The following is a 21,035-nucleotide window of genomic DNA, read 5'->3' as shown; positions in this document are numbered from 1 at the left end:
GTCACAAATAGGATTAAAAATGTCAGCCACTGATGGGTTGGAAACCTCAATAATTTTTTCTTTTTTCTTCTCGTTTAATAATAATAATAATAATAATAATAATTTAAAAAAAAATGCGTTTTTCTCTTTTCCCTTTTTTCTTTTCTTTTTTTTTCATTTTGTGCTCTTTTTTGTTACATTATACAAAATACCAAACAGGCTAATAGAATAATAAAATAAAATTCTCCCCCCAGCTCAGGGAGAGAGATGCAGTATCTAGATATATATAATATATACCACTTCCTGTCACTTTTTCCTCACAAGGCATTTAATAATATTTAGTTAATTCTTGTTCTTCTTCTCCGCTCCTTTTTTTGTTATTTTTTACCAAAAAATAAATACAAAATAAAGTTTGATCATGGATAATGGAATGTAAAACTGGGATATTTAACATTTTTAAGGAATTTTGTATCCGAAAAAATGGAGGAACATGAATAGATAAATGAAGGCAAATACTTTGAGCTAAAAAGAAAAAAAAAGGAAAATATGGGGATGGATTAACTTGACTTGGTTCAAAGTGTGAGATCGACTCAGAGAGAGAAGAGAGAGAGAGATGGATCTTGATTTAGTTGGATAGTTTCTCTCCCCACCTCCTCCTCCTCTTCCTCCTCCTCCTCCTCCTCCTCTCTGCCGTCAGCCCGTTTTTTTTATTTTCTCAATAATGCGCCGGCTTCGCTTGACTTCGCAGCAGATCAGATCTGAACCCGAGCTGGGGGGGTTAACAAGCCAGATAGGGCTGCGGTGCTTCTCCAGGTTTATCTCTGAGCGGATGACCAGCTCCAGGGCGAGGACATGTATCAGGGCATAATGACCACCAACCACGGACCCTCTTCCTATGAGGCCGGCTTTCTCCACAACGCCTCGGCAGCCACCTCGCCGGTTTACGTGCCCACCACCCGGGTCGTCACCCCGATGATCCCCGCGCTGCCCTACCTCCAGACGCCCGGCGCCTCGCAGCAGGGCAGCCCGGCGTCGAGCCACTCTGCCTGGGCGCAGCCGGGAGCAGACCCGGTGTCCTCCTACAACCACTCCCCGGTGTCTCCGCGCTTCTCCTTCTCCACCAGCCCGCCGCTGTCGTCCGGGGTGGCCACGGCCCGAGACGCGGCGGTCTCCTACAGCAGCCCGCTGAGCATCTCCGCCAACGGGAGGGAGCACTACGGTCCGCGGGGCCTCGGCGGCTCCTACGCCAGCCCCTATTCGGCCTACGTGAGCCCGAACGTCGGAGGAACGTGGCCGGCGTCCCCCTTCGACAGTCCGGTGCTGCACGGTCTGCAGACCGGCGCTTCTCCCGGCACGGCGCGGCACCCAAGCATAGGTGAGCAGCAGGGAAATGACAGATTATTTAAATACATTCCGACCACAAATCCAAAAATTATTGTGTGGACATAAAAAAAACAAAACAAAAGAAACGCTCTTAAAAAAATTCCATATTATTTTTATTGAATTGTTTTTAAGTGGAAAAACAGGGGGAAAGCACTGATTCAAATGTTTTCAAACGCTTCAGGGTCACAGGAATGTGTAGCTATCAAAATAAAAGCAACTGTAATATACATAAACTAAAATAACAATAAAATAGGAAAACTCAGCCTGATGCGTAAAAGCGTGACTTATACACCCCCCGTGTAAATTCAAAGTTTTAATATTCGTTATTTGTTTAAAACAAACAAAAACCCCTCAGAAATTATAACCTATTCTGGCAGTTGTCTGTTACGCAGAAATAATGTTTATTTATTTATTTATTTATTGTAAAAGCACTAAGATAAGATTAATATCAAATATTCAATTATTGCGTAAAAAAAGCGTCAGACTTGACAGAATTATATAAAATGTAACACAGATAATTAAAATGCGGAGGTGGGAGGAAAAAATTAAACTTTATAAACAACAACAAAGAAACCTATGATTAAAATGATGACATAAAAAATACATTTTATAATTAACCCACAATTCAATATCTAAGGCATCATTTAGACATGAGAGACTATTTTTACGCATGGGGAATATTAGAGCTCATTTGCAAATTACAATGAAAATTAGCTCTGAATATTAGACGTTCATTTGCAAGTGAAGGACCTAAACGGTTTATCAAACGTATTTAATACACTATTTCACGTCATCATTGTTTATAAGAGACATTATTCGCCTTTTATAAATCAAACGCTAACTGAGACTGACTCAGCTGTCTGTGGGGTTTCAGGTGTTGTGCCTTAAGTCTGATGTGGCATTTCGGGTCACAACGGGTTTGATAAGGATGTAAAGAGAATGAAAACACATTAAAATTAGGATTTTACAACCTTGAAATGAACATATTTTATGTTTATTTTGCCCTGGGTGGGATTCTTTGGTGTGACGTATAGAGAGATTTAAAGATCTATTTATTTTATAGCTGTTGCCATTTTTTTTTTCAATGGGCTGGAAATGTCTTTAATCCTCATTTGCATTGTTTTCCCCTCCGCTGTTGGATTATGAGAGTCTATTTATTCCCGTGTATCTGTTTCGCAGATGTTTTGCTTCGGTTCCAGCTCAGAGTTACGTAACTCAAAACCTTGTTGACCGCTCTCTGATCCATTCTTTGGAGCATCTGCTAATATTCCAGTCCATTGTGGCTGCTGATCACATCATCGCCTTCTGGATTGTATTTACTCTCCTGTCTGTTAGTGATTAAGCAGACGACCTGGGATTATTTCAGGTTGCACCCCTCAGAGCTGAAAAGGGGAAAAAAGATCCGCTGTGTAACAATGTCCGAGATAACTGCATTGATCCACTCTGACCTGTTCATCTTCTAAGACCCACACTCGTTCAGAAAACTGATCTTTTCTTTTCTTATTTGTTCTCCCGGCATTGGTTTTACACTCACACACTGATGGCTTCAATCACAGCAAACGACGTCAAATCTCAGTCTGATTAAGAAGTGGTGGAAGCTTGTTGTTCAGCTGACAAGGAGGAGAAAAAATCTAGTGGGTAAACATGGAAATGAATGTATTCAGTTACCTTTACATAATCCAGTTTAGTTTTCTCTTTCTTGATCTTAAGATCAACAGTTTTTTTCTTTTTCTTTTTTTGGAAAAGGAAGAATCTGCGAGGAATTTGTCATAAAAATCTCTTTGGTGTGTTTCTGTTTCAGAACACAACACTATTTTAGCCCTTGGTAAATAAATAAAATCAAAATGTATAACTAAATCACACTAAAAACAAATGAACCAGGGCAGTTCTCAATTTTTTTGTGGTGAAATACATTTGTTATACGCCAACAAACACATTTTATGTGTTATCTGGAAATGTAATGTTGATATAAAGTGGACAAATGGCTTGGTTCCCTTTTTAAGTATATGTCATCTTCTAATAAAGTTTAGTAGAATTTGTAGAAGAAGAAAAAAGTCATACAGAAAAAAAAAGTCAACTAAAACATTTTGAGGACGCGTCTTTACTATCCATGTAACTGTAGAATATGTTCTTAGTTAGTATTAAAGTGTGTATAAAACACGAAAAAAGAGAAAGAACATTTGGTATCTTTTTTGTTTTACTTCTTTCTTAAAAAAAAATTAATAAATGATGTAAACAAAGTAAAAAAAAAAAAAAGAATAACAATAAGCGATCGAAACGACATACAATGGATGTGTGCATTTGTTTCAATAAATATAAAACTCGAAAGTAGGAACAACTTATTCTAGTATAAAAATAACAATAATGATAACACCATTACCACCACCATTACTACTAGTATAATAATAATAATAATAATAATAATAATAATAATAATAATAATAATAATAATAATAATAATAATAATAATAATGGTAAAATGGTAAATGGTTGTACTTGTATAGTGCCTTAAGTAGTCTGACAACCTTAAAGCGCTTTACATTACACTCAGTGATTCACCCATTGACACCCTGACAGTTAGCAGCTACTGCTGCCCTGGGGCAGACTGACAGGGGCCATTATTATTATTATTATATTAATAATATTAATAATATTAATTATAAAAATATTAATAATGAGTAAACAGAGAAAAATATCTGTTCTGGGTATTGCTAAAAGACATTTGTTGTTTTATATATTAAAAATAGTTGACCTGGTGGTTGATGGTTGTTATTGATGGTTCATAATGGGACATGATTAAACTTACCTTGGCTGGTTGGAGCCTTTTTATTCTGCCATGAATGAGGGTAGCATTTTACTCCAAAAATTGTAAAACGATGTGAAGGATTTTCCTTTACTAAATTTAAATCTCCTCAATGTAGTGTTCAACACATGCATTTTAGTGTCACATTTTGTAATTTTATTATAATAAGGAATCACATGCTGCATACACTCAGTAAAGACATTTTAATTTCTGTTAATCTAACATATTCACCAAAAAATATGACTAAAGCAATTAACATTCCAGTGCAAAATGCAAAAAAAAAAAAACAAGATATTCAGAAAAAGTGAATCATTTATGTGACTCAGAGTAATTTGTCTCCATGGCAGTAGCTCCTCCTCTGTAACACTCTGTGTAGCTGTTTATTTCCACTTTCACCTTTGGCCCCCCTGAAGTGTTTGTATGGATGTTTTTCTTTTTTTTTTTTTTTTAATCTTTATTTTGTTGCTGAGACCTGATAAAGACGCACTCTGACACATTCCTCGTCCAGCGCCAGAACACATCCATTCGGATGGAGGTGGACGCTGCGGGATTCCTGCTGTGCATTGTCTTGTTTTTCTGTTTTGTGTTGGCTACATTTGCTGCCTATAGCTCAAGGTTAACTCGCCCTGCCGGCTCTGTTTTGGCTCTCAGCCTTGAGGAGGAGCCCCCCCCCCTCTCCCTACAAGCGTTGCTGCAGAGCCAGAGGAAGGAGGGATAGATACAGCCCAGATTTATGCTATCCGAAGGAGGGCAATTATGCACCGTGAAGTGTTTAGTTAAAAAAAAACGCTTCATGTTGTGCTTTAGCCGAGGCTTCAAATGCGCCGGCTTACTAATTTCTGCAACACAGCAAGGTGTTCCTTCTGGTGGGTATGAAGGCGAGGGGACAAGATCCAGGTTGTCTGCTCCCCTCGGCAGATTGATGTCCCTTACTCCTCGCCGCTAAGTGGTCCCTGGGAGACACTCTGTTATTTGGCAAATGAGAGACCGGAGATTACAGTTATCAGATGTTTAGCTATCTGAGAGGCCCAGGGGGAGAAGGAGATGTGATGGACATTTCAATTTGACGGAGCTCCATATACCATCTCTATTTCAAGCCGGGTTTTATCTTAAGGGGAGCTGTGAGATAAGGAGGGATTCCAGTCAGACGGCTGCTGTGGGGCCCTCCTTGAAGCTGCTTCCTGCGTCTCCTGCTGGTGCATAAGAGCCACTGCAATGTCCCCCCCCCAACCCCCAAAAAACAATAGATTTTCCAACTCACATCATCTTTTTTAACATCCCTTCAGATTTGTTCGACGACTTCGCCGAGGGCCGAGAATGCGTGAACTGCGGTGCGATGTCGACCCCCCTCTGGAGGCGCGACGGCACGGGCCACTACCTGTGCAACGCGTGCGGCCTCTACCACAAGATGAACGGCATTAACAGACCTCTCATCAAACCCCAAAGGCGGCTGGTGGGTGACAGGAGATCGCAGAATCAACGTCCTCCTCCTTCTCGCTCATCTGGCCCTCCCGGGTGACTTTTTTTTATTTTTTTCTGCTCGTTGCAGTCTGCCTCGAGGAGGGTGGGCCTGTCCTGCACCAACTGTCACACCACCACCACCACCCTGTGGCGACGAAACGCAGAGGGAGAGCCCGTCTGCAACGCCTGCGGCCTCTACATGAAACTCCACGGGGTAAGAGGGTTACGTTGATGTGAGAGAGAAACTAAAGTTCACTTTACAAGCAAAACTTAAAGGTGTTTATCCGGGTTTTAGTAGCACAGAATTGTGAAGCGGAAGGAAAATGTTTCTCTCAAAAAGTGCGGTTTGCTTTCGTATTAAGCCCTGTTTACTCTGAAACCTCGAAATAAATCCCTTTGCAATGAACTGTCTTTGCAAGTCAGCAAATAATTAAACAGAAAAGCATACATATCAAAGAAGAGTTTTATTAGTTTTCTGGCCTCAAGGCCAAACGCTGAGATATGGAAACAGAACACTGCCCATCTCCCTTGCAGTGGCGCCACCAGGGGGTGGCCAGGGGTGGCCATGGCCCCCCTGTGCCATGTCCTGGACACCCCACTGGCCAGTGTAAATTGTAGGCAGCCGCTCTTCCTGAGCTTCTATCACGCTTTTATTTGTATCTGCCAGTATCGACTTTCCCATAGTAACTGTTTTGTTTTAAAATAAATGTACACCTTATTCTAAATATAATTACACAATAAAAAGGAATTGTTGTTCAACTCAAAATGTTAATTGTACTGTTATTGGTCTATGCACATTAGATCATTAGGAACATTAAAAATCCCCCAAAAAAACCAAAATGAGATTTGCAAGCATTTACTTAAGTCTTTCTGATAGTTTTCTACTGGCAGCCTTACTACAACAGTAGAATAAAATTCTGAAATCACGGCTTTTAGTTTCAGTGCCATCCCAAGAGTTTAAGTTTAAGTGGCTCCATCTGGCCACCCCCATGAAATATTCCTGGAGGCGCCACAGCTCCCTTGGTAAAACATGGTGGAGGCAGGGTCATGCTGTGGGGGTCCTTTTCTTCAGTAGGGGCATGGAAGCTGATCAGAGTTGATGATGGATGGAGGTGAAACAGGACATTCCTGATTGCACACCAAAAGACAACGGCCCTAAACGTTCAGCCAGAGCTTCAACTGAATGGTTTAAACACGTCAGAAAGTTAGTCGAGAATCTGTTGTAAGACTTGGAAATTATTGTCCTCAGATCCAAACTGAGCTTGAGCTTCATTTTGATGAAGGATGAGCAAAAACAAAATGTCAAACTACAAATGTGTAAAGCTGGAAAGCTTCACATGCAACTGTATGTGCAGCCAGGGCGGCTCTATGGATCAGGGAAGTTGGACAAAAAATAATGTACAATCTTTATGTAGGTCAGTCGCATAAAATCCTGCTAAAATTACTGAATTTTGTGAAGCAACGTGATAAAAGGTTAATTCAATGGGAAGGAATACCGATGCAAAATTCTATAAATCAAACCTGCAAATGTTTATTAAGAGTTTGCATGTCATTTTAAGGATTTGCTAGAAGATGTTTACACATATTAAATGAAAATGCACATGCTTTGCAGTAATATAAGGAGCGATCATTTACCCCAGGTTGTAAATGTGCAGATTTTGTGTAGTGAAAAAAATTACACATTATGCTATTTTAGATACATTGTTAAATGGCAAGATTTCAGAAACATGGTCTAAGAATGATATTTTACGCCCATGTGCCATCAAATATATTAAAGTTTGATGGTTTATTTTCAATCTAGTCATGTATTAATAATGCAGGGAAAGCTGTTAAAATCTACTTATTTCAACAACAACAATAAAAAAGGTTGCAATTATTACATTAAGTCCCATATTGTTAAGTAAAAGTTGGTTCCGCTCCATTGTGTCTCAGACTTCTTGTTACCTTCTGTCTGAAATGCTTTGTTTCGGCTATTTCGTTTTACATGGCCTCTAATCCTCCTAACAAATCCCCCTTACAATTAAAAATGCCAGAAATAATCAGAGATACTGGCGCTGGAGCAAAATGTGGTCCCGATCCGCCCAGAGAATGAAGCCTAGTCTCCCTTTTGTCAGCAGGAAACAAGGGGAACGTCTACGAAGCACCCTGGAGTGCTAACATCAACATCATGCAATCAACTGGTTTCCTTATATAGGACATTTTTGACCAATCTGTATAATCTGACCCAATCTGTATAATATGATTGAACTTGACTTTGTAAAGTGCCTTGAGATGACATGTTTCATGATTTGGCGCTATATAAATAAAATTGAAATTGAATTGAATTAACATCCCATACTGACAAATAAGCTAATATCCTTTGTTTTCTGGTTCCCCCGTCCTGATGCCTCGTCTTGGGCAATTGGAAATATAGCCCACATCAAAAACTACAACTTTTTCTAGTCTGTTTGCTCACACAGGCCAAAGCATTTAATTGCAGTTATCTGCATTTAAGAAAAAAGTAATATACTGTTGAAATATTACCCTCATTGATGATTATTACTTGTTGCATAAGAACGTCTGATGTAAAAGTTTCTTAGCAAAGCCTCTAAACATTTAGTTGCATGAACCTTTTTATATCGGTTGACCAGTTCTTGTCTTAATTGATAAAACAGATAAACTGGGTCTGGTCCAAATCTAGGCTAAACAGACACTAAGAGCCACTGAGCCAGGCTCAATTGTTCTTTATGTCTGCTTTTTTCCCCCCTTTTGGTTTTCACAGCGTAGTGTTGTTTCGATTGAACATAATGCGATCTTTTCTACATCCATTCAACAACATTTTAGTCAGAGGAGGCGAGTCTATTTTGAATGATGCAACACAATAACCGTAGGGTTAGTGGAATTTTTCAGACTCCATCTAAACATTACAATTTATTTACGATATATAACAATTTAATTTCTGTTAAATTACAGTCATGAGCTCTTGTTTTTCCATTTTTAGAGTGCCTCTGAGTCACATTATATTTATACCCCTAGATTATTTCATCACAGTAGTTAGGGGACGAAATCATTGTGACACCTTTTGATTTAGTTTAAAATAATTGTTTCTTTATCTGTCTTTTACTGTCTGTGTAAAATAAATTAAACAACAGAAGACACACTGCCTCTTTCAACAGTGTTTATAAGACGCAAAAATAGAAAGCATTTAGTCAATACAAACATCAACACAATCAAGTAGTTGGACCACATCTACACCATTTGCTTTATTTACCCATATCTATTACCTTTTTGACCTCCCTCTGAAAGTCTGTGAAAATGTTTGTTGTGCATATAGTAAAACAAATATTTTTGAAGGCTAGGAGAAATTTTTAAGTGAGGTTGGATGTTCTCTGGTCAAACATCAACGTTGAGGATCTGGTATCCATAACGTTAATAGATGTTTTGCATTATTTAAATTCCCTCTGATTTGAGTGTTTTCTTGTCTCTTCAGGTCCCCCGACCTCTTGCTATGAAGAAAGAGGGGATCCAGACCCGCAAACGTAAACCCAAGAACTTAAACAAGTCCCAAACAGGTCAGCATCAGACATAATTGAGGATTATCATTTATGTATGTGGATCTCCCCAAAGAGAAACTAACGACGACGCCACATTCTGTTTAAGATGACAAAATTCCCTCCTATGAAGTCATTGGAACCAGATTTTTTACAAACACTTTAAATCAGGATAAGTTTTTATGTCTTAGGTCAGTAAAATTAACATTGTTTCTGTTTGAGAAATGTAGAATAATTATTTTTTATAGAATATTTGTTTTTCACATTCAATTGGAGGTTTATGTAGGTTTTTCTAAGTATTTGGATGAACTTTTTTTTTAATTGGAGCCAAAAGAGGAAATAGGACAAAACAAATATATATATATATATATATATATATATATATATATATATATATATATATATATATATATATATATATATATATATATATATATATATATTTACATACATACATACATATATACATACAAGCATACATATGAAAATATATATTCACATATATGTGCATACATGATGCACTTGTTGCTGTGATCACACACAGATCTATACGGTCAGTACAATACTGCCAAAGCTTCGTATCAAAGTAAAAATTCCCAAATTACAGTCCAGCAGTTTCAGCCCCTTTTTTATATAATTTTTTTTTTATCCCCAACAAGAAAGAAAAAGGGAAAAGAGAAAAAAACCAAAACAAACAAAAACAACGCCCCCCCCCCCATCCCCCCTTCCCTCTCAGCTTAAAGTCCACTTGATGGAAAATAAAACAAATGAATGTGTCATTCATCACCCCTACTCATAAAATTAACTGCCTTTTTAACATGGATGTTGTAGATAAAAAAATTTGGGTTTTCACCATCAAGTATCTCGCAGCAGTCTGGATGAATTTAGGCCCGGTTCTTCTAACCACCTTGATCACTTACCTTTTTTCAGCTCTGATCAGAAATAATCCAAGAGTTTGAGATCAGGGCTTTGAAATGGTCAAACACTGACTTGTCCTTGAGCTACTTTGTTACTAATTTGGTGACGTGCTTTGGCTCATTGTCCATTTGGAAAACATATTGATACCGACGCCTTAATTTCCCCGTGACAGCGAGGTGCTGCTTCACTAAATGCTCTTTATTTATGCAATTTATTTTCAGAAGTTCACCAGACTCTTCTACAGTAAAATATCCACACAACATAATACTGCCACCGCCGTACCTCACAGTTAGGATAGTGTCATCAGGAGTGTGACAATGGTCATTATGGCCAGACACTTCAATTTCAGTTTCTTAGACTACAGAAATCGTCTCCACAAATCAAGGTCATTGTCCCTGAGCACATTTACAAACTGTAATCTGTCTTTTTGTGTTGCATTTGTGATAATGACGTCCTCATTGCTTAGTGGCTTTTCAGTCCAAATTAGTTCAGGACTCATTTAACTACGTTTAATACAATTTCTTACCAGCTTCAGGCCTCACTTTCTCAAGGTCTTTTTCCTTTTGCTCAGGGGCTGATACGCACACTTCACACAAAAACATGTTTATTTGTGGTGCACAGAACCGGTGACCCTATGTGAGCAGTATGATGACTGGTCGATCCCATGCTCTTTATTTCTGCATAATTGTCTGAATAGATCAATGTGACGTCTTCATGTATCTGGATATTGGAGGAACCAATCTTGTGAGGATCCATAAATCTCGTCCTGAAATCATGGCTGATTTTCTTGGAATTATTCATTATGTCACTCAAGGGGAGCAGTGTGTTTGAGGCATTTCCTTACAATACATCCACAGGTCTGCCTCCATTTAAGTCAAATGCTGCAAATCAGAAGCTTAAAAAGTATTTCATCATTATCTAGGCTTTCACAAAATGATTGAAAGGCTTATTAACCTAGATGTATGAAAACAGGGGTGTCCAAAGTGTGGCCCCGGGTCGAGGACTAAGGCCTCCGTATATGGGTTGCGCTACCCGCTGCGCCACAAGCGCGCCCCTAAAAACATTTTTTAGCCCAACAAAATATAAAACGGTTGACCATAAAGGTTATGAAACTGCACATTTTTCCTTCATTGATGCAAATTTCCGAGTCCCATCATTTAATAACTTCTTTTTCCTTTATTATAATATTGCATGTTTCATCTATTTTTTTTAATGAGGGGGGGGGGAGTCCCTAAGTACTTGCAGATTGCGGCCCGCGGTGCGAGAAGCAATGTATTAAAACGTCTTACCTTGAAGAAAGAAAGAAAATATCAGTCTAATTCGACGTGGCAAACAGAAATAATTTGCTAATCCTCACTTATCTACAACATGAATGTTTTAGTCATGTTTAACCTCAGAAAGTGAGACAGCAGACAGCTGTAGATCAACAGTGTGTCTGTGCATCACATTCACTGCTCTGCTGTAACCTGCAGGAGCTCCAGGCAGTGAGGGGCCTTCAGTGACTCCAGGCAGCGCTCCCCGCTCCTCCTCCTCCTCCTCAGCCTCCACCCCCAGCACTGCAGTGGAGCCTCGCCAGATTAAGACAGAGCCAGAAAATCACAGCTTGTACGCACACCACGGCTCGCACTCACAGGTAACACAGCCCTGCTTGGCCAAAGAGAGGCAGAGCTGTCAAGCAGACCCTCGTGGTTCTACGACTCACCATCTGTACATTTCTCTGCAGATCTCAGCCCTACCAGCCTACCTGGCGGCCCAGGGAGGCTCCGTTCCTCTGAAGATGTCCCCAGGTGGACACAGTGGCTCCTCCAGCTCCAAAACAGAGCCGTGGAACAACCTGATCATGGCTTAGGAGACCTACAGCTCTGCATCTCAGAAAGAATGGGGGAAAAAAAACTACCTATGTACAGAACTGTAGCAAAACTGTCCGGAAACTGCTGCTTTAGCTCGAGATGGCGTCTCCGTTTCCTGCAATCGGCGGCACCGGTGTAATGACTGCACGCCAAGACGAGAAGAGAGCCGCACGGGAAATCTTACAGTCAAATCGGGACTATAAAAGGAACATTTTTTGTAACTCACACCTTTTTCCTACAAAGCCAGTATGGATGTACCAGCGGCCTGACAGATACTGAAACACTTCAATTATGAGAAATATGACTGGCTTGGGTGTGAGTATTGCCTTCGGCGATTTGAACCTGACTGCAGACATTTCTCCCTAGAGGTGATGGACATCCAAAACACACACATACACACACAAAAGAAAAACAAAAAAAAAAACACAGAGACAAGTGGACAACTTACTTCAAGATTCCACAACAGAGGTGCTACACCAAGTGTTTTCAAGGTCAGTTTTAGGGGGAAAAAGAGTGGAATAAAGCATAGATCCTACCTGAAAATTGATTGTTTATGATAAATTAATAGAAATGAACATTATGTTTTGTTAGCAGCAGAAGATGGGAAAGGCGTTTAATAAAAAAACAAAAACAAAAACCCAAACAAAAACAAAACAATAAGTGTTTGGACAGATCGTTCATCTCGACAATCGTAGCCCGAAATCATTTAAACTGATGATGTGAACAGCAACCTCCATGTTCTTCGCAGCCCTGTTAAAGATGTGCAACAATAAGAATAATCAATCTTTCAATGCTGTAGCAAAATCTTTCCCTTCAAAGTTTAGAATTTAATGTAACCAATTAACCTAAAAGTCATGTTGTCGGACTGTGGGAGGAAGTCCGAGTACCCAGAGAGAACCCACGCATGCACAGGGAGAACATGCAAACTCCATGAAGAGAGATCCCTGGTCAAACCCGGGGTTTGAACCCAGAACCTTCCTGCTGCAAGTGCTGCTACTATCAACAGTATCACTCTTCACCGTAACCGAACCATTTATTAAAATTTTTATTTATTTTTTATTTTTATTTTTTTAGCTGATCACAGTAACAGGAAATTTTTCATTAGTAATCCACAACTTCACGTTTGCCTGGGTTACAGATATGTGCGTATGTTAGAAAGTCCTATTTCTTTTACTGTTCTTCTAAACGGGAAAAGCAAGAGAACATGTCAGTAAAGTCGGACGTTTTCTACGTTGTGAGTCAGAGAATGGCTGCAAGAAACTAACTTCTGTCCCAGATTTGCCTAAATCTACAGTCAGAGCAACAACCAAAGAGTTTATGACGACTGGAACTCGGACATAAAAACGCTGGACAGGAACCCAGGTTGATGAACCGGACTCCCAAGAGAAATATTTGTATTTGGGCCATTTCAACCAATGGCTCACCAAGCTGGACCCCAGATCACAACGTCTGCCACTAAGCACCACGTCATGCAGTACAGGGATGATTGCCAGACATTTAATAAAAGATTGTAATTGCTATTCGTATAAATTCACCATCGCTGTTTCAAGAGACACAATCAGAAAACTATGGATTGATAAGAACATTGGTAAGTTTGTTGAGGCTTGGGTAAAAATGGCTTATTGGCAATGTTTGGATACTTCAACCAGTAATGTTATGATCTGAGCAACAAAAACCTTAAAAAGTCAAATTTTTTGTTGAAACTGCCCAGCAGGTCTTTATTTCGTTTGCTTTGTAACAAGGGTCACCTTTCAGGTAAAACAAATAAACAAACAATTGTAATTTTCTACACATCTGTCAGGGTGCCTACACATTTTTAACTTCAAAGCTTTTTCAGAGTCAGATTTCAGCATTTTTTTTTATGATTTTCTTAGAACATTCAGGACATAACAGTACAAAATATTAACCTGCCTTACTAGTAACCAGGTCAAGATCCAGAAATCATTAAAACAAATTATGCTAAAATTTGCTTTCTCTTCCCAGAATGTGGAAAAGGGATGTTTCACAGCTTCTTTCAGATCTGAACTCATATTAATCTGCTCTATTTCAAAATCTGCAATTCTTAGACTTTTAAGGAGACTCAAAAAAAGCATACAAAAAGTATCCTACTCTGAATATAGACTATTTAAAGAGCAGTTTTTTGACTATTGTCCAAACTTCCAAAAAAAAAAGCAACGGCATTGCAGTTTTAACGCTGTGGGGCGTTTTGAGCAGACATACTTCGGGATTCCGGCTGAACCAGAATCTAAAGTGGTTTTGGTATCCAAAATGTGTTAGAGGAGTGTGTGTTCACTTACAGTGAGAATGTTACAATCAAGTTGAGGGGCGGCTCGTCAAAGAAAAAGCATGTAATTCAAATATGAATAAATATTCATATACAAAAGTCCATTTCATTTGTTAAGCATCAATAGAATTTTGGTTCTTTAAAACAGTGCAAGGAAAAATATAGAAAAAAACATAAAAAAAGAAAAAATACTTTCCTTGGTACATTTCTTTCATGCCCAGACTTTGGAAATGATAAAAGCAAATTACATCGTTTTCAAGGAAAAGCCTGGCTCATCTAACCCATGTCTTTGCTTTGGTTACGCATCATAACAAGTGTCTTAAAGAAAGGAAGCAACAGCAAAAATCCTTCAAGATGCACAGCATCCAAAAATCAGACTGAAAACGCTTTCAAAAAGGGTTATGCTTTCGGTAAGAAATTGTGAAGCTCTCATCAAATCTCTATGCAAAACCAACCAAAGGCAAAATAACTGAACTAAAAGCAAACTATCCCTTTCCATTCATGACCAGACTGTCCCATCTGTCACTCCTTATCCTAAGTATTATTTCTGCTAAAGTGATCTACGGCTCAGTGCAATAAGAGCATCTTCTTCATTGCCAGCTCAGTTACGTGTCACTTCTGGAAAATGTACAAAGAAAATCTACCTAACAAGCGCAAATGCCGAGTATTATGAAAGTGTTTGATGGCAGACGCACAGCGCCCTCTACTGGTGTCAGCTCAGGTGTGCAGCTACAGTCATAGTCAATAAATTAGAATAAGAGGCTTGTTTGACAGATTAAAAGTACTTTTTGACTTTAGGGCAAAGTTTTCAATCAGCTCCCATTTTTGCCAGTTTCTAATCACATGCTATGTGTTTATTAGGCAGGAAGATAATAGAAAATATGGCTTTAAAACATCACCAGTCTGTGTTAATCTATATATTGTGCTTCCCTTAGTGGATTTAGCAACTGAAATAAATGAGCTTCTCAATGGTATTGTAATTCATTGAATATGACTGTACTGCCCAGTAAACATGTCTGTGGGAGTGCTGGTGTGAATTAACGCGGTTATTGTTGGATAAACTGCACAGTAGGCTTTAATCTGCTGCTGACAAGCACGGAGGCAACCAGCGTGAATGTGGGATCCTGCCATGTGTAATTACCAGAATGAGAAATGTATAAGCTTATGTAAAAACCTCACTCCATTATAATCATGTACTTTGTTATTTGTGACATATTGTAAGCAAAGAGTAATAAAGAGAAAGATTTTTGACGTAATATAAACGAGTTGATAATAGTTTCTGCTGTGTGACGCTACTCCCATCATTTTCTAAACCTACAGTATTACAAAGAATTGGTTTTCTGTAGTTTCACTTTTCCGATTTGCAGATACGCCCGCGTGAGCCCGCGGACGTCGTCGATAAAAAGCTGAACGGTGCGTTTATTAAACTCGTCCGTCAGCTTCTCCCTGACAAACTCAGCACACCTGTCCTGCACCGTCTCCCTCCAGCACCGTTGGAACCCGACTCTCATTTCCTCCCGCAGGCCTTCGCATACCTCTGAGCTGAATGCGTAGCCGAGCGAAAACGCCGTCCCTCTCTCCACGTGCTCCTCAAAGCTCTGGCTCCCGCCTGAAAGCAGGAGGTCCGCCGCTTCCGCCAGGGCACTCAGCTCCTTCGTGAGGAGTTTTTTCTCCTCTTCCGGTTTGGACTCGAGGATGCCGTTCATGCTTTTGAAGCAGCTCTTCTGGTCCTGCTTCTCCTCCGCGGCGGTCAGCGGGAAGCGGAGCCGCTCGGCGCTCAGCAGGTCCTTGGCTAAAGAAAATACGGTTTCACACAAAGGACTGAGATCATCAATCTTACCGACCAAGTCGACGTAGCTCTCGTAGTCCACACTCTGCGTTATGGCCGTCACTTGTCTGTAATCGACGTCCTTGAACAGGTTCTCTTTGTTTCCCTTGAAGCCCCAGCTTCTCACAAAGCCAATGTGGGTCTTCACTGCGTACGTGCGCCACCACTCCCGGGCCTTGTGAACGAGGTTTAGCATGCACGGCTCCGAGTTCCTCGCCAGACAGGGGCTGTTCACGGTGAAAACGTACAGCGTGCGGTTTTCGGGAAAGTCCTCGGCCTCCAGAAGCTGCTGGGTTTGCTTGATGACGACGTCCTCGCTGTGTTCCCCGCTGCCGTAGTTGGGGTAATACGGGCCGTACATGACGACCTCCTCCCGCTTCTCCAGGACCGCCCACGAGTGCTGCTTGTCCTCCGCGCCGTACTCCTCCGCGATGTCTCTGCGAAAGGCTAAGAACTTGCCGTTCACCGAGTCGTCTAGGAAGATGTCGCCCTGTTTGCTTTTGACCCGCTCTAGGACTTTCTGAACGGAGCTTTTGGTGTCGGCCCAGAGCAGCGTCAGCTCCAAGAGCCTTTTGCCGGCGTTCAGGTGGTTGTTCCTCCACCGGTTTACCCAAGCTTCACGCAGCCAGGTGTAACAACTGCTTGTCCTGAAAAACAAGACACAGTGGTTTATGCTGTTATTTAAGTCAGTTAACCTGCAGCTCTGGTTATTTTGCTGCTGTTTAATTACTGACTGTCCCCATTTTCTGAGTATCAACATGTGTCTTAAAGGGGACATCTGCGAAAATACACCATTTTAGCTCTTAAATACATTTTGTTGTGTACTTAGAGTCTCTAAGATTGCAGAAAAGTTGAATTTAGGTGCTGCATACATATCTTTATATCCTTTTTAGGTCATATTGTTCTATCTGTTCTGTTTTACGTTTTATGAACACAGTATTTGCTGCGGAGCTGCTAGGCAAGGCAAGGCAAGGCAAGGCAAATTTATTTATATAGCACAATTCAGTACAAAGACAATGCAAAGTGCTTTACATGATTAAAATATAGCAAAATAAAACAGAATGAAAGCAAGTAGGAATAAAATATAGATAGAAAATAGAACACAAAAGTGCTAAACAAAGTCATGGCCTTCCAGCTTATCAATTTTGTGAATTCGCCGTTTTTATTTCTTGCCCCAATTTTGTGGTCCACGTTGAAAGACGCCGAAGCTACAAGTGGATTATTAACCCACACATTTCATTGCACACGTCCCCAGCATACTACTACAATGGCTGAAGAGGGTGGAGTAGAACGCTCTGCAACCTGGAGCGGGGCGTGAAGTGCCTCCATTGCATTTAAAGAGACAGCACCAAAACGAGTTGCTCTCAGACGCATTTCAGGCGAAGGCCAAAAGAGGGGCTTGTGGGGCAACGATGATGAGGAATTCAGACCAAAGCATTGCAGCTCCACTTAATATAGACTACGACTGAATTATTTAACTGTGAAAAGGAAGGCATTAAGAAGCACTATGTGTCCCCTTTAAAGTTTGCACATATTCCTACTTTGGTTGCAATCTGTTTTTTATTGACACCAAAAGCTGTCAATGTTGACATTTTCAACCTGACAAGAAAACACAATTTCAGGCTCAATGCGATCTTTAAGGCAGTGGCACCACCAAGGGTTTGATTTGGTTTCTAAATCTAAAAGGTGTGGCAGATTGCAGCGTATCTGCAATCTGGCACACCTATGCATGCCACAATCTATGTATCTGTCCCCTCCCCTTTATTCCAACAGATCAAAATAAAATCTAGTGCAAGCAACTGTTTTCAGAAGTCTCTTACTTAGCGAGCAAAGTCCAACTGGTTGCAAATTAGCTTTTCTGTAAAAGCTGCAGACGTATATTGGGGAAAAATTAGTAACCGAACAGCATCATGGAGACCAGCGGCAGTTTTTGTTGTGGACCACATGGGATTAGAAACAGAGCTGCCACCATTGGAAAAATATACCTCATTTATTTCTAAGTTGACAGGCTTTTTATCTTTCAGTTTGCAAGATAAATACTCAATTCCTTTCATGCATTTGCTTTTAATGGGGAGTTGGCACTCCTGTGCTTGCTGCTGAAAATATGGAGATCAGGGTGTGGTGGCTGTCAATCACGCAGTCCCCACACAGGGTGTGGCTCAAGTTTTTTCTGTCATATCTTCTTTTCTTTTAGTTTTTGGCTTTTAGGACTTTGGGCTGCTCAAGACTAACTCCACGGGTTGCAAAGTGCCATTATGCCCTCCTCATAGTTGCATCGAAGCCTATTCACTTGTTAGAATTGCCAAGTAAAAGCCCAGAGCTAAATCCAATGAAGGATATTTGGCAAAACTTGGAAATTGATGGTTACAAGTCAGACTAAGCTTGGTCACTCACATAACATTCCAGTTAAATACATTTTATGATTGTAACATGATAATGACATGACGATAAAAGCGGGTTCAGGTATTTATGCAGGGAATCGTATGTGGCAACATGAAATTAAATCTCCTGAATCTCAGTCGTAGCTTTTCGCTAGGCTCAGTCAGCCCTTCTCTGGCCACCTCTTTGAAACTTCCTGAACTCACCCCTGCTCTCAGAGAAGCTGGTGTAAAGGAAAATGTTTAGGTAACCGATGTCAGCTAAATGGTTTTGGGGATATTTCTAAATGATGATTAGGAGGAGGAGTGCATGCTGGCTGAGCCTGTCAATTAGCCTCGAGCTAAATGAACTGCTTTTTGCTTATTTAAGACAAAATAATAAAAAAAAAATCTCCTTAAAAAAAACAGCAACTAAATGTTGGTTTAAACATAGCCATTGTAAATAATTTCTAGAAAGGAACCCTTTCTTTGGTTATATCCATATGCTCCGTAGCTTGAGGAATGAGATCCAGTAAAGAATCATTTAGGAATAAAGAGGTTATTATCCTAATATATGTATAATTAGTGACAAAAGCTCTCAATAAAGATATTTCTGAGCAGAGGTTTTAGATGGGAATGTTTCCATGAGATCTAACTCTAAATTTTAAACATTCATTGAACTTACTTGAGAAGCAAAACTAGTTCTATGACGGTTTCTAGAAGTTTCACAGAGCATTTTCTCAACAGTACCCCACCAGAAAAAAATAAATTTTTTATTTTACACCATGCATTCAGATTAGTGTGTGCTCACATCAGCTGGTCCTGGTGTGCCTCCGGGTCCGGCCAGTCCATCAAGCATTTTCTCCTGCGTAATGGAAGCAGGCCATCATGTTCAAGCAACAGAGGCCGCTTACGGCTGAACCTGGAGGAAAACACACATCAGCAGAGCCAGACGTCGTTCAGATCTTCTTAAATCACGGCAACGGCGCTGCAGACTGACAACGAGAGATGTGAAAGCGAAGGCTGTCAAATGGCTGTTTCAGTGTCAAAACCACAAATACAGACCCATCTTTTTTGGCCCATTAACACAAAAATTTGCTTTTACTCACATGGGAGAATCCATGCTGCCTTGTCAACCGGAGCCGCTGAAATATCAGTCCCACTTTCTCTTGCTTGCTTGCTTAAAGTCACAGCTGAGTAATTTCCAGCACGTCTGCCAAATGACGCGACGGTTGTGCTCCTGCCCTTAAAAACTCCTTTGGAAGTTTTCCTTGGCCAGCCCAGAGCTCCTCCTCATACGTGTGTTCACAGCCGCCACAGGATAACACGGCAAAACTGTGTTCACATGCAGTCTGTGAGCCAGGTTTCAGTGTCCCGTTCTCATTACCTATGCGCGGTGACCCTGTCTCTAAAGGCGGGATGAAAAGTTCACAAAGGTATGCAGAGAGAGAGAGAGAGTAAATTGAAACCGTCTTTCAAGGTGACGGTTTTGCCTCATAAAATAGACGGTAAAAATGTAAAGAGCTGCTTTTCGTTACTGCGACATGTCACAGTGATGAATGGATGTTCTGGCTGGAATCCAACTTAAAGCCCTAGAGGTGAATCCAGCCCATGAAGACAGTACGTATAGGCCTGTTCTCCTGCTTATAATTAATGTATGATTGCGTGTCTGAGGTTTCTTGGCTGTTATTACTTAGGTAACTGATAATAATCTACCGTCCCATCTCCTGGATGGGAGTGATGACAGATGATAGAAGATAAAATACAAACAATTGATTTGGCCAACCTCCAAGTGTGTGGTTAAAACAAAAAACAAAAAAACAAAGAATTGTAATTTAAAAAAACACCTCAAGGGTATAACCGAAACAGAAGATACCAAAGACAAAAGGCCATTTTAACACAGTCAACCTTGCATTTTTTTTTTTTTTTAGAAAAGCTGCTGTTTTGCTTCCTTTGAAGGTAAATGTGGTTGCAGTGAAATGAGGAGAACATGTACAGACTGAGCTGAACAGAGAACATTTGCTGTGTAAACAAAAATTTGCTAAGAAACGTGTTCAACAAGATCTGGGCATAAATTTATGTCCAACTTTATCAAAGATTTTGAGCTTTATAGCCATCTAGAAAGTTGAAATTCACATCATCATTGGCATTTTGCTTTCATTACACACAGGGTTATAAAATAAAAAGACATGATGAACCCGCCCTTACAAAAGGATTATAAGACCGTTTAATGGCCTAAGCTGGCTCCTTGCTGTTGACGCTTCTCCAATTCTGAGCTAAGCTTTGGTTGACATACATTTTTTTCCCCTCACTCTTCAGTCCTTACTTTAGTTTTCCTTTTGCATGATTCGTAATTATTGCTGTCTTCAGCAATAGTTGTGTTCCCTTTCTGTTGTCTCTGTTGAAAATGTGACTCGCTGAGGGATTTTTATGTTTAACTTTAGCTGTTTTCTGGACAAAGACACTGACAGAGATTTTGCAGCCATCACCAAGGTGTGCTGTCATTGTTTTTCTTTCGTATAGAAAGTACTCCTGGCTCAGTGATGCAGTGTTGAGGTGAAGTTAGCATCTTTCTCCAACAGCAAGCCCTGCACTCATACACATACAGAAAAATCACAAACAACTTGTCTCCAAAATTCCAG

General features: G+C 40.2%; 2 protein-coding genes across 3 annotated transcripts; one reads left to right on the top strand and one right to left on the bottom strand.

Moving 5' to 3' along the window:
• Positions 1-621: 621 nt before the first annotated feature.
• On the top strand, positions 622-15,000 carry gata4 (GATA binding protein 4). Of its 2 annotated transcripts, none has more exons than XM_012867379.3 (6): positions 622-1,354; positions 5,452-5,618; positions 5,715-5,840; positions 9,096-9,177; positions 11,547-11,707; positions 11,795-15,000. In XM_012867379.3, the coding sequence occupies exons 1-6, from the start codon at positions 832-834 to the stop codon at positions 11,921-11,923; spliced, it is 1,188 nt and encodes a 395-aa protein (XP_012722833.2). In that variant the 5' UTR covers positions 622-831; the 3' UTR covers positions 11,924-15,000. The 2 variants fall into 2 exon arrangements, with proteins under 2 accessions (XP_012722833.2, XP_012722834.2); XM_012867380.3 differs by having other exon boundaries at positions 627-1,354; positions 11,798-15,000.
• A 354-nt stretch (positions 15,001-15,354) lies between these two features.
• LOC105929542 lies at positions 15,355-19,757 on the bottom strand. Its single transcript, XM_012867378.3, has 3 exons — positions 19,503-19,757; positions 19,205-19,315; positions 15,355-16,683 (listed from the first exon to the last, which is right to left on the bottom strand). The coding sequence occupies exons 1-3, from the start codon at positions 19,514-19,516 to the stop codon at positions 15,531-15,533; spliced, it is 1,278 nt and encodes a 425-aa protein (XP_012722832.2). The 5' UTR covers positions 19,517-19,757; the 3' UTR covers positions 15,355-15,530.
• Positions 19,758-21,035: the final 1,278 nt, after the last annotated feature.

Source organism: Fundulus heteroclitus, chromosome 15 (assembly GCF_011125445.2).
Source record: "Fundulus heteroclitus isolate FHET01 chromosome 15, MU-UCD_Fhet_4.1, whole genome shotgun sequence".
NCBI classification, from domain to species: domain Eukaryota; kingdom Metazoa; phylum Chordata; class Actinopteri; order Cyprinodontiformes; family Fundulidae; genus Fundulus; species Fundulus heteroclitus.
The sequence above is the reverse complement of the archived record's forward strand: the minus strand, read 5'-3'. Positions and strand labels throughout refer to the sequence as shown.

What these genes read in the sequence shown, in the direction of transcription:
- gata4 (XM_012867379.3), top strand. Translation starts at nt 832, where the DNA reads ATGTATCAGGGCATAATGACCACCAACCACGGACCCTCTTCCTATGAG. An exon ending in GGCGCGGCACCCAAGCATAG is followed by an intron (nt 1,355 to 5,451) that starts GTGAGCAGCAGG and finishes ACATCCCTTCAG; the next exon opens with ATTTGTTCGACGACTTCGCC. An exon ending in ACCACGGCTCGCACTCACAG is followed by an intron (nt 11,708 to 11,794) that starts GTAACACAGCCC and finishes TACATTTCTCTG; the next exon opens with CAGATCTCAGCCCTACCAGC.
- LOC105929542 (XM_012867378.3), bottom strand. An exon ending in GCACACCAGGACCAGCTGAT is followed by an intron (nt 16,684 to 19,204) that starts GTGAGCACACAC and finishes CTTGTTTTTCAG; the next exon opens with GACAAGCAGTTGTTACACCT.